The sequence below is a fragment of the Callorhinus ursinus genome, unplaced genomic scaffold, assembly GCF_003265705.2.
Source record: "Callorhinus ursinus isolate GAN/ISIS: 27379988/994484 unplaced genomic scaffold, GSC_fseal_2.0 scaffold79, whole genome shotgun sequence".
In the NCBI taxonomy this organism is placed as follows: Eukaryota; Metazoa; Chordata; class Mammalia; order Carnivora; family Otariidae; genus Callorhinus; species Callorhinus ursinus.
The window spans coordinates 4324686-4337572 of NW_027397141.1; the positions used below are offsets into that span (position 1 = coordinate 4324686).

General features: G+C 59.0%; 1 protein-coding gene across 1 annotated transcript in view; it reads left to right on the forward strand.

The window, feature by feature from the left end:
* GRK1 (G protein-coupled receptor kinase 1) overlaps nucleotides 1–3061 on the forward strand; it is a 15122-nt gene extending 12061 nt beyond the window's left edge. Inside the window, exons 6-7 of the mRNA XM_025874555.2 lie at nucleotides 216–417; nucleotides 1344–3061. Of these exons, the coding sequence (XP_025730340.1) occupies nucleotides 216–417; nucleotides 1344–1642 (501 nt within the window). The 3' untranslated portion in view covers nucleotides 1643–3061. The remainder of the gene's footprint in view (nucleotides 1–215; nucleotides 418–1343) is intronic.
* The last annotated feature ends 9826 nt before the right edge of the window (nucleotides 3062–12887 follow it).

The window sequence follows — 12887 nt, forward strand, 5'->3', positions numbered from 1 at the left end:
CCTCCACCCCTCACCTCCATCCCTCACCTCCGCCCCTCATCTCCACCCCTCACCTCCGTGGTTACTCCACCTGCCACCCTGCCCATCACCTCTGCACCTCACCTCCACCCACCACCTCTGCCTGGGGTCTTCCCGGGAAGTAGGCTGGCCGAGCCGGGCACAGACCTCTGTGGGCTCAGCGGGCTTCGCGTGACGTGGCGTGTCCTGCTGCGTAGGTGGAGAACAAGGAGCTGAAGCAGAGGATCCTCTCTGAGGCGGTCAAGTACTCGGACAAGTTCAGCCAGGCCAGCAAGGACTTCTGCGAGGCGCTGCTGGAGAAGGACCCTGAGAAGCGCCTGGGGTTCAGAGACGGGACATGTGATGGGCTCCGTGCCAACCCCCTCTTCAAAGATATTAACTGGAGACAGCTGGAGGCTGGTACGTCCACATGTCTTTGGACCTGGGGGGCTGTGGGGAAGGGTGGGTCCATCGGGAGGTCCAGGCCTGGTGTTAACATACAGGTTTCTTGGGTTGGTGGAGGCTGGATGGGATGCGTGGGGGACATGCTGCTTACCTTTGAACTGAGGATCCAAACCCGCTGCTGTGAATTTCTATGCCCATACTTTTAAGGAGCCCCTGACCCGAGACTGTGCAGAATTCCTCCAGCTGTCCGCTGGGGAGAAACTTGTTCATTCAACCAGCGTGTGTTGTCAGGTGTTGGGTGTGGAATGCTGCACACAGGTGCATGTGTGTGGACATGGCCCCACCCCCAGAGCCTACAGGAGGCCATGTGAACACGGGACTCCCCGCAGGGGCCCGAGGAGAGAAGTTACACTTGCACGGAAGGGGCTCTGCTTGGGGAAGCCAGGAGCCGGGAGAGGCTGGGGCTAGGGTGGGTTCCAAGGCCACTGCATGGGTCTGGCAGGATGCTCAGCCCAGGAGCCGCATGGAAGGGAAGGGCACTAGGGCCGATGGGGATCACGTGGCCGGCATTCTGTATCTGGTATGACTAAGGCACCAGGGCTCCTGAGCAGGTTGGGAGAGATGCCAGCTTTGGAAAGAAAACAGGGAGCTCAGTCCTGAGGCTGCTGGGTTCGAGGTGTCCCACCTGCAGACAGTGAAGCCCCCGGGGAGGCTGGCGTGAGGACGCAGGTCAGACCACACCATCCTTCGCCATGGGCCCCCAGGGAAGTGCATCCAGCCAGGACGCTGAGGCTCTTGCGTCTTGTTCAGTGGGCCGTGGGGCACCTGGAGACCTTTCTTGAGCCGCCGGGACACCCTGGGCTGGGCGACCCTGCTCACTGAGTACACGGCTGTTCCCTTCCATTCACGCATTGTACGTCCTGTGCTCTCTCTCCTCACAGGGATGCTGACGCCTCCCTTTGTCCCGGACTCCAGGACGGTCTATGCCAAGAACATCCAGGATGTGGGCACCTTCTCCACCATCAAGGGCGTGACCTTCGACAAAGCCGATGCGGAGTTCTTCCAGGAATTCGCGACTGGCAATTGCCCCATTCCCTGGCAGGAGGAGATGATCGAGATGGGCGTGTTCGCAGAGCTGAATGTGTGGCGCTCTGATGGGCAGATGCCCGATGACATGAAGGGGGTTGCTGTGGAGGAGGCAGCCTCAGCGTCCAAGTCTGGGATGTGTCTGGTTTCCTAAATGTGTAGGAAAAGGGAGCTCTGTGGCCCACAGGGGTGAAAGCACCTGTGTGAGTCGCTGGGCTCCCGCAGCGCTGTCAGGGGACAGGCAAGGAGTGGACAGATGTCCAGCCTGTAAATAGTCTGTTTCCTTTGCCCCATTTCACTCAGAAAGACACAACAGTGGTTCCCAGATGGACCAGAGCGCCATGCACAACTCAAGGACTCTTGTGGGTGTCTCAGCCAGCAGCGGTGTGTGCCACCAGGGTGAAGGGCTGCTCATACCAGAGGATGCTGTGTGTGTTCCTGGCAGCTTCCCAGAGCCCTGCCCTTGGTGGGAGGCCTTCTCCTGGCTGGCTCAGGGGTTGGCAAACCATGGCCCGTGGGCTCACGGGCACCAGCAGAGAGGCCTGGGTTGTGCCCAGCTCTGGCCCCCCGAGCCGGTCACCGTCTGCATGTTGGTGATGCTGGCATCTGCCAGGTGCTGAACGGTGCAGGCTCCAAGGGGTTGCCTTGCCCAGGCTGCGGCCCAGGTGTCCCGGAAGAGGGGAAAGCATGGGGCGGGGGGGTGAGAGTGACCCCAGCAGTCTCCCCCTTGGCTTTTCTTTGTCCTAAGAACATCTCCAGCTGATGGCACCTGGCCCCACAGCTGCCCACCTCCTGGGCAGATAGCTGTGCGGGAATTCTCTGTCCACCCCGAGCACCTGCTTACCACGCGACTCTGCCTCCCGGCAAAGCCCTTTCTCAAGCTCCTCTCCTGGGCAAGCTTGGGGCAGGCTGGCTGATGGCCGGGGACAGGCCGTCCCCGGATCCCCACCAGCAACAGCGTCTACAGTGGGGTCCTCACCCTTACACAATGTGCCCTCCCTCTGGCCTGAAGCCCCAAGGCACCGTCCTCACCAGCTCCCATGTTTCCAGCTTCACCTTTAACCTCAAAGTTTCCCAAATGCTTTACACATTCTAATGGGAAGAACACTGTAGAGGGGCCTCTCACGATGTTCACTCCTATGTTGGGATTTGGTGGCGTTGGCCTGGGAATCCCATACTGCTCTGAGGGCTCCGGTGGGACCAAGCCCGGGGAGGAGCTGTGGTTTAGGGCCTGTGGAGTACTTTCCAGGAGGGTCTGTTCCTCTCCTAGGGAAGAACTTCTGAGTCCCTGCAGCTCACACATGTGTCACATGCTGGTACAGGCAGAGAGCCACGTGATGGGGCTGTGAGATGCTGGTTGCATGTGTGGATCACATGGGAAGACGGTATCATTTAACTATCTGGGGGGGTTGATGTGGGGACCTGCGAGGGAGCACGAAAGACAGGGTCCTAACCCGTTCTAGTCCCTGTGCTGGGCTCACAGCCTACTTTCCCAGCTGCCTCAGGAGAGCCTACCCCAGGTGTGCAGGGCACCCCCACCCTCAGGCCGTCAGCACAGTGTGCAGGGCACCCCCACCCTCAGGCCGTCAGCACAGAGTGTGCGGGGCATCCCCGCCCTCAGACTGTAAGCACCGAGTGTCAGTACCGAGTGTTGGGGGGCCATTGCCCTCATCCCCATGTGTTTAGGGCTGTGTTACCTGCAGACGTCCGCATGTGGTCTGCTCCCCCCCGCTCAGGGGAACAGGGGCTCTGCAGCCCACAGCCCTGGAGGGTCACTGCTTGGGACCCTCCCTCCTGCTTGGTTCAGGGCTGTGCAGGACGACGCTGTGTCCCCAGCCTCATGTGTGGCACACGGTTGTTCGGGATGCAGCGGCCGGCAGGGGGTGGAGAGAATTGTGTGTGTTCTTCAGAAGAGACGTTATGCACGTGAAGCCTCTGCCTTGAAAGCACCCTTGGACCAGAAAGATCCTTGTGTTCTGGTCGTGTGCGTGGCCCACCAGAGGCAAAGAATGCTCCGGATGGGCCTGGAGAGGTGTCTAGTGCTTTCTGGCATGTGACCTAGAAGTGCCCCTTGGCACGTCCCTGCAGGCGACCCAGGACCAGGGACAAGCTGCTGCGCCCCCCTAAACCAGGACGGTGCACATCAACTAGGTAATGGCCAACGTGTCATTTCTCTACATTTTGGAAAAGAAAGACCTGTTTCTGGCTTTTCTAAACCCATAGAATCTGTCCTAGGTACCCCCTGGACAGAGTGATTCCAGCAGCCATGTGGTTGGAGGTCTGCCCTGCCCGCCAGCTGGGAGCCCCAGCATCTGGCCTCGGGGCCCTGTCTGCCTGGACCACCAGATAGAACAGGGTGTCAGGTGCATCTGGATTTCAGATGAACAGCAAATACTGTTTTTAGTGTGTGTCCCAAATATCGCAGGGGCTGCACGTAGATTCAAATTATTCAGTGTGGTTTGCCAGATCTGCTGTGCCTGTTGCAGATTATAGATGTCATGTGTCAGTAAGTAGCTGGTTATTCCACTGAACTAGCGGGTCTGGTGGAGGTAACCATGACTTCGGCTGCCTCTCAGTCTGTCCAGAAGCAGTCTTTGCCCCAGGGCCCCTACCCCCTGCTCCCCCATTTGGAGGCGACGCTGCACACACTTTAACGGTCTCAAGGCACTGATGTGAGATGCCCAGCCCTTGTGGACATTGCAGCTCCTATGGGATGCTTCCACCCTCCCCCTGAGCGCTCCTGGGGGTCCAGTTGGGGGGATGGTCAGTACCTGGGGGTTTCTTCACTGTCTCAGGTGTCTCTCTGCTATGGGTGGTCTTCCAGGCACAGCCCCCCGACCTGGCACAGTCCCAGGGGTCTGGCTGTCCCACACGCATGACGGTCCTCCCCTCAGCTGTGGCCTGGGTCCAGGGGACACATCGCCCGTCCAGGACGCTCAGCCTCGGGAGGCTGTCAGGACCTTTGAGTCGGCTGCTGGCTTGTCTCTGGCTTGGGGGCTGCCCACACTAGGCCTAAGGGGGGATCCCCTGCAGAGAAGCCGTCCTCACTACCCCTACTGTGTCCTGCACACCACAGCCGCCAACAGTCTTCAGAAACCGGCCTCGACACCCCCACAGGGTGGCTGGCTTCAGGCACTTGGGTGTAGCCTGGCAAGAATCACCTTCGTGGTGGTGGGGGGGGGGTTGTCCAGACATGCGCCATGGTGGCCAGGCAGCAGAGGGACCCTGGAGATCCTGGGATCAGAAGGACTCAGTGCAACTTTTTGTTTGTAAAAAATAAATGCAGTTTCTATTCAAGCAGAAAAAGGCAAAAATAAAAGGTAAACGGAGGATGGATTCTGGATTATGTTTATGATATGCTCGTTATGTTCTTTCAAAGTCACACACGTCTATGCGCATACGTGCACGTATAGCTAGGCAGACACGCCTGTGCACGTGTGCACACACAGGCACACACGCAGATACACATGTGCACACTCGCACGCACACACATGCAGACATGTGCACACATGCAGATACACACTTGCATACAGGTACATGCACACATGCAGATACATATGCACACACTTGCATACAGGTACACACTTGCACACATGCAGATACACACATGCACACTTGCATACGGGTACACACTCGCATACATGCAGATACACATACACACGTGCACACACACAGGTACACACGCCTGTGTATATACACTTGCACACATGCCTATATACATGCACACACACACGCAGACATGCACACACACAATCTGCCTCTCATCTCTTATGACTATCGGATTTTAAAAAATTGCTTGCAGTGCCCCTCTTTGTCAGACTTTGAATTCCCAGGCACCTGGATTTGCACACCTCCACCTGGGCCCCTATCATGGTGCCTGGTGTGGCTTTGGACTGCTACTCACAGCGGTTTGAGTGTTTACAGGTGTAGTCCTTCCCTTTCCACACAGCTGTTTGAGACACTGCGTAAGCAGGTGGCATTGTGGCTGCCCTGGACAGAGGTGGACCAGAGGCCATGCGGGGCGGTGCTGATGGACACAGTGGCTGACAGAAGCTGGGCAGGACGAGCCGCGCTGCGTGCAGGGAAGTGCAGGTGCCGAGTGTTGTACGAGACGCTGCAGAGAAGCATGGGGGCCGTGTCTTTCTCCTGTCTGGGCTCTGCTGTGCACCTGTTGTGTGCCCCTCCCATGCCATGCTGTGCCCACATCTATGACAGGTGCTGAGACGCCCGTCCACCTGGGCGTGCACATGCTTCCTCCATGACCATGCATGACCCAGCACCTGTTGTAAATTAGGCTAGACCCTTTTTCTGCTCGTCTCCATGCAGGGCCCTAGGAGCCTGGGATGAAGAGGGCCTCAGATCAGCGGGGCTGTCGTGGGGGCTCGTGGCAGCTGGTCTGGCTGTCCTTACTCCTGTGGGTGCCACCAGCAGCAGTGTCCTTGATGGTCACTCTGCCTTTGCAGGGAAGGCTGGAGTGGGACTGCCCATCACCCAGAGGGCCGGGAGCATAAGCCACCTCCCCATTTCAGGACAGCACGAAGCCAGCTCTGGTTCTGGGCATGGTGGGCTCTCGTCCTCCCCCCGCGGCACCTGCGAGGGTGGCGCACAGGACACACCTAGGAAAGCTGAGGCTGGAGAGGAGGAAGCAGCCGGCTGACCTGGACTGAGGAGGACAGCTTCTGCCTCCCGGGATCCAGGCCAGGCACCAGAGAGGCTGCCACGGGCACAGAGGAAAGCGGCCCCGGGAGGAGGGGCCCTCCAGCTGCAGGGCCATGAGGGAGCCAGCCCCGGGAGGCAGGGCCTATCAGCAGCAAGGGACCCCCACAGCCCAGCCCCAGCACACCAGCAAGGCTGAGTGGGTCCTGGACCTCCACCCTCCCTCAGCTGTGACAAGGCGCTGCGTCCCCCCACAGTGCGGTGCTGAGGGGCGGGGGCTGAGCTTTCGTCCCCGCCCCCTGGGAACGAGTCCCTCCCCACCCTTCTCCCTGTGTTCTCCCGGTGTGGGCAGCGGTGAGGGAAGTAGTGAGCTGGTGCCCCTCCCCATGGCACTGTGTTGGGGGACAGCTGCCCAGATAGGTTCGTCCAGGGAGAGCCAGGTCGCTAACATGGCACCAGAGGCCCAGGGCGCAGCGGACAGTCACCTGCACACCAAGATGCAGGAGGGACGTCTGGAGCTGGCCCCACGTGGCACGGACGCTGGGACGACCCCACAGGGCTTAGAGCGCACGGCAGAGAGCGCTCGCAGGACAGCTGGGGTGCCGACTGGGGTGCCGATGGACACCTGCCCAGAACAGCTCGTCGACGCCTGTGCTGGGCTTCCTACGCTACCCTCACGGCCAGCGCGTGTGCACTTGTCCACGGTCTTCCTGGATTAGCTTCCTGGATAGGAGCGCTCCGCTGACGAGCTCAGCCTCCTGGGCTCCTCCTCCCCGCCAGGGTGGCCGGCGCACAGGCAGGCGAGCCTCACCCAGAAGAGATGGACAGCAGAACGGCCTGCAAGGCAGACCTCAATTTGAAAACGTGGAATTAAACCTAAATATGAGTTGGGTTTGCAGGCACTACCCAGACCTCATAAAATGAAGACAAGAGGCTTGCTTTGAGTTTGTGAAAACCAAACCTCAGTCCCAGTTACTGTGGAAAAAAGGTGTTTCCAAGGTCAGCCTTCTTCCTCCAGGATCAACGAGTGAGAGCATAAATGGTGTCAGGGGCCAGGGCGTGGCGCATGGCGTAGCAAGGGTTAGGCATGTGGGGCGCTGCAGGTCGTCCGGGCCCCGTGCTCACCATGCCAGTCCTTGGGTGCAGCCCTTGACTCCAGGGGAGGCTGGGGGCACCGTCTTTCCCCTGCGTGCCCTGACTATTGAGTGTGTGCCGTGGGCATGGGGACCTGCTGGGGGCGCGTGCCACGACCGAGTATTGAGTGTGCGCCACGGGCATGGGGGCACGCTCTTCCGTCTGCAGGCTGGGGTCCAGGCTGCAGAGACGTGCACTTTGCAGAGCCTGTGGTTGCTGAATCCAAGGTGGGAAAGGCACTCCTGCTCCAGGGAATCACGGCGGGGGGGGCTTCATGCTTCTGGGGGTGGGTGGCATGTGAGCACAAGGACCTTGAAATGGGAGACATTGGGGACGCAGCTGAGCCTTCCTGCTTGGGCTCATTAGAGAGATTATGGTTACAAGCCCTTCTGGCAAAGCCCAGACAGAGTTTTTAATTTAAAAAATTCATGTCCCTGAGAACATCTCCTATCCCATCCTACCTCACCCGTGAGGACAGACAGGCAGGAGCTGCTACCTGCCATCTCTCCGGTTGCCCATCTACATTATTTATTCCCCGAGCTTCATTTCAAGGTCATTTGGTTACAGGAGGGAGTCATGTTTTGCTGTCTGCTCTCCATTCCCTGGAGATCAAGAGCCAGGCTGTGCGCACACGCATGGCCCCTGCCCAGGCTCGTAGTTCTGGAATAAACCCCACGCCACAGACTACGTCTGTGGATGACTAAGGTGGATCCTGGCTAATTTTTATGTTTCTTCTAATCCTGCTCTCTTTAGAGCTGGAAGTGCCCTCATCCTCCGAGCCCGCCGGCCCCTGTCTGCTTAAATAAACTGGTTTTCCTGCCAGTCAGACCGATGCGACGGGTCTCCAGCAAGTTCTGCTGCTGAAGATGGGCCCTGAGGGTGAGGTGCAGCTAGAGGAGGAATTATGTGACCAGCCTGCGCCCTGACCTTGCAGGAAGCAGGTGCTAACTACTGTTTGGAAGTCAGGTTTACGCAGCCTTCCCCAACAGGTGTTTATCGAGTGTCTGCCTCGAGATGGACGCTGCTCCAAGCAAACCCTTGTCCTGTGTGAACGCATTTGCTAGTAGAACCAGCATGTACTACGGTCAACCCTGCCCCACTGCTTCACACCCTGCTTTTGTCCGAAAGGATCAAAGCTTTTGGTTCTTGGACCTTCAGAAGGCTGGTTCCCTGGCGCAGAAGCCCGGCCGGGCTCCACGGCTGCCATGCGGGGCCTCCCGTGGGCTTCTCCTCCTCGGGTGGCCTGGTCATGTATTTTTAACTCACTCTGACCATAATTCAAGACACTAAATTCTGAATTCTTCTTCTACTTCCTTCTCTGATCAGGATCAGTGGCTTCAGGGAGGAGGCCTATGGCAGGAGGGACAGGCAGAAATCCCCACGTCTTTTCCATCTTGGATCCAGGGCCTGACCCGGAAAATGGAGAGGAAGTAAGAAAGGAGTGTGGGGAGGCAGCCAGTCCCCCGAGCAGGACTGGCACGGCCCCACTGCTGGCGCCCACCATCCCGCTGTGTCTTGGGGACAGTTGCGAGGGCTGATGGCCAGATGTGTGCCAGCCCCTGTCTCCCATTTGCACGTGTGTGTGCACACGTGTATGAGTGTGTGCGTGCATGGGGCCCCCAGGATGAGGGCTGGGAAGTCCGGAGAGGAGGGGAGGTGTCATGTGTCCAGAATCATGGTGACGATGGACTCCTGCCCTCCAACATGGCTTCACTCTGGAGCTCTCCCCAGCCCGGCTCGGTCCTCAGGCCTGACACACCCCGCCTCCTCCTGGCACCACGTGGACTCCTGGGCCACCAGCCTCCTCTCTGTCCTGGAGGCAGGCCTGCCTGGGAAGCTCAGTGTCCCGGGCCTGGTGCCTGCGGGGCCCGGCTGTGCTGGCCATCAGGGAGCCTGGGTGTCCGGGCTGGGCCCGTGTGCGGGCCCCTTGTTAGTGCTGCAGTCTGGTGACCGCTTGGACTGCTTTCCAGGCTGACGGCATGCTTCAGCCCTGCTTCTCGCGTGTAGCGGCAGTGTTCTGAATGTGCCAGTCTGCTTGGCTCCAAACAGAGGACTTCAAGAAACGTTCATTGGTTGTGTGAATGAAAGATTAAATGTCTTCCGTCAGGTCAATACATGCTTCCCCATCGGGAAAATAATCAGGCTGACCTGGTTTAGATCTGGCTTCTGCCACCGAGCAGATACTTGACTTTGGGAAAATTATTTAAATTCTCGGGGCCTGTTTCTTCATCTGTGAAATGATATTATAGAGATTAAATAAGGCCACGGGTGAAAAGCAGCGACCACGGAGGGCATGGGGCCGCTGCCCAGCTCGCCACCTGTCTGAAGGGATGCGTGTGCGGAGCCACAGCTGGCTCCGGGCGAGGTGCTCAGAGAGACTCGGCTGTGTCCGGGGCACGCTGGGACCTGTGTCTGTGTCGGGGAGGTCAGTGTGTGGGAGAGCTGAGGGTGGTCGCCCACAGCAGGACAGCTGCTGTCACAGGTGTTTCACACGTGGTCTGTTTTCCCTCCTAAGAGTGATTTTATTCTATTCGCTGCTTTATAAAACCCTGCAGATGTCATAACTGTTCAACAATTCAGCAAACTGTGGTCAACTGGTGCAGTTTGCTGAGCTTGTTGGCAAAGGAAGGGAAAGGCCAGACCCTGTTAATGCTGTTCCTTCTCGGCCCCGGAGCGCAAAAAGGTCTTCACCAGGGTCAGAAAACCCGCATGGCACTTCCCTGACGGTCAGCAGATCCATCTGACGCGTCTAAACTGGAGTCCACGACTGGGGCTGCCACCCTGGAGGGGCTCCCCGTCTCCAGCCCCCACGTCGGAGGGTTTGGTCCTTTCACGTTTGAGCACTGGGCTCGTGCTTCCTGCCCTGTACCTTCCACACGTGGTCTCTTCTCGCTGAGGGTCGAACGTCCTCACGTGACTTTAAGACAAAGTGGTTCCAACACGAGGTGCTTGCCCCCGGCCCTTGACGCGTGAGCATGAGGCCGAGGGAGGTGTGTTGAGCGGGTGGAGCCGAAGGCTCGTGGGACCTTGTTCCAACGGCAACAGCCACAGCGTGAGCAGCTTTGAGCCTTGGAACTCTGACTTACTAGCGACTGAAGTTTCCGGTGTGTGTGTTTTTAAAGATTTTATTTATTTGTCTGAGAGAGAGAGAGAGAGAGAGCCCAAGCAGGGGGAGCGGGAGAGGGAGAAGCAGGCTCCCCGCTGAGCAGGGAGCCCGATGCGGGGCTGGATCCCAGGACCCCGAGATCATGACCTGAGCCGAAGGCAGACGCTTAACCACTGAGCCACCCAGGTGCCACATGTGGTTCCCAGTCTTCACTGAGTTCCCTCCTTCACACATTAGCAACTCAGTGCCAGGCTTTAGTCCCCAGCACGAAAGACACTGAAATGACAAGCAAGGAAGCGGTGCCGCATGTCCCAGGGGGCATGGGCAGCAGAGAAGACACAGAAGATAGAATACCCTGCACAGCCTCCAGGGTCCCCGCGTGCCCCCTGTAACCCCACACGGGGTCCCCATGTACCCTCCATTCACCCCCTCCCTGGGACCCCACACACCCCCCATGACCTCCTGGGACCCTGCGCGGCCTCCATGAATACCCCTCCAGATTCCGTGCACCCTCCCTGGACACCCCAGGGACCCTGTGCACCCACCATGCACCCCTTCCCCGGGACCCCACACACCACTCATGGACTCCTCTAGAGACCCCGTGTGCCCCCATGCACCCCCTCCCTGGGGACCCCACCTTCCTACTCTTGGGCTTTGTTCTGCTGTCTTGCTCCTTTTGATGAAGGTAATCTGTCCCCAGTCACCCTCTCCCAGTGAAATCCACTGAAATCTGGGACCACGGCGGCCAAACCCTGGCACAGCCCAGCGCCTCTTCCTGTCCTGTGATTTACCTTCCAGTGACTTTCCAGACTGTGCATATTCGTCTGCATTCATAGCCTCACTCCCTTCAACGGCATTGTTAGCAGTCAACGCGTCTTTGCTAACTCACGGCCCGACTCTTCCTGCACCTTGTTCAGCTGCTCGCGCCTGTTAGCTCCCTGTGGTCACCGTCACCCCAGCTGCTCCGGACGTCCCTGTTGCCGTCTTCCCAGTGCTCTTCTGCGGAGGGCGCGCCCGCGTCCCGGGACTCAGGGCCCCGCTGGGTGTGAGTGTGTGTCCACGTTATCTTCTCCATGTCAGTACTGATTTTCCAGTCCCTCTGATTGTCTTCAGGCTAGAAGAGGACAGATTTCCTCTGAATTGTCTTAGCAAAAGCTAAATTAAATTACACTTAAAAAATCCCTGATCCCAGACTGGTGCTCTCTGCAGAGGTCGGCTTGCTATGGGCCCCTGTGTCAGGTCGAGGCGGGTAAACCCGTTGTCAGTTGGCGCCTTCGGCACAGGCACTGACGCACCTGTCACACTGGGCGGGGAGGGGGTCTCAGGAATGAATTCTAAGCAGGGTCCCTCCCTGCAGTGATGCGTGTAGGCTTTGAAAGAATTCTGGATCTGCTCGTGGTCACACACTTAACCTCCTGGGACCTCGGTTTCCCCATCTGTGAAAGGGGATCAGCACAGGGATTGTCTGAGGCTGCCATGATGTAGACGGGGCGGGCGGTCCGAGTGCTGCTACACCCTCCAGCCAGCCCGGGGACCCTCCTGCACCCTCGCTGGCTCCCCAGGCCCAGTCTGCTTCCCTGGGCACCGGCGTCTGAATGGCAGCCGACAGCCACGGCCCCTGTAGAGTGCTGGCCTGTGTCACAAACGCTGCACCCCACAATTCTGAGTCTGGTGTCAAGGTTGAGCTCAGGGTCCCAGGACTTAAAACACAGCTTTTGGTGACGGGAGCGGACGGCCTGGGTTCAGACAGCCGGCTCTTGGGCGCGTCCTTCAGGAGGGAGGGCAGGGTCCTTGCTGTCGAAGTGACCGCCTCACTGCTAAGGATTCGCCAACTACGTGGGAGCAAAGAGGCACAACACTGTTTCTGGTGACATTCTCCTAACTACCAGGGGGGCTGGGTGCCTTTCACGCTGGCTGGTGGTTTGGGTGCTCTGCCATCAGGTGGCTGCTCGGACAGTTTAAAAATGGCCCTAATGGTCTTTGCAAGACCCTCTCTTTGCCGCCATGCAAGGCAACAGGTCCTGGGAGCCTCCTCTGGCCGCTCCCATCCTAACCTGGGGGTTTACTCAGCGCCAGAGTGATGGGGGCGAGGGTGAGCGGGTGGGGGTGTGCCAGTGCCTTGCAGCGTGCTTTCATTCATGCGTTCATTCATTCAAGGGGAACGGAGTTTCAGCGTCTGCCCCTCAGGACGCGGAGCAGAAGCACCTGCAAGAGCCCCGCAGGGGCAGGTGGGCCGACTGGGAGCTGAGTGCAGCCTCCCCGCACACATCCCAGCCCTCCGCAGCCTGTGGCCTGGGGGCACCGACTAGGAATCCTGGAGGACTTCCCAGCTGGGCTGCCTCCCCGGCCTCAGCCTCCTGCCCGGGTGCGGTGCCGGACCAGGGCGGGCAGGGGGAGGGAGGGAGTGTAGGTGGGAAGGGGGCGGTCCACACAGGGAAGGGGCGGGGCTCGGGGCCGCTGATCTGCCCTGATCCACCCTGATCCACATCAGACCTGCGGACAC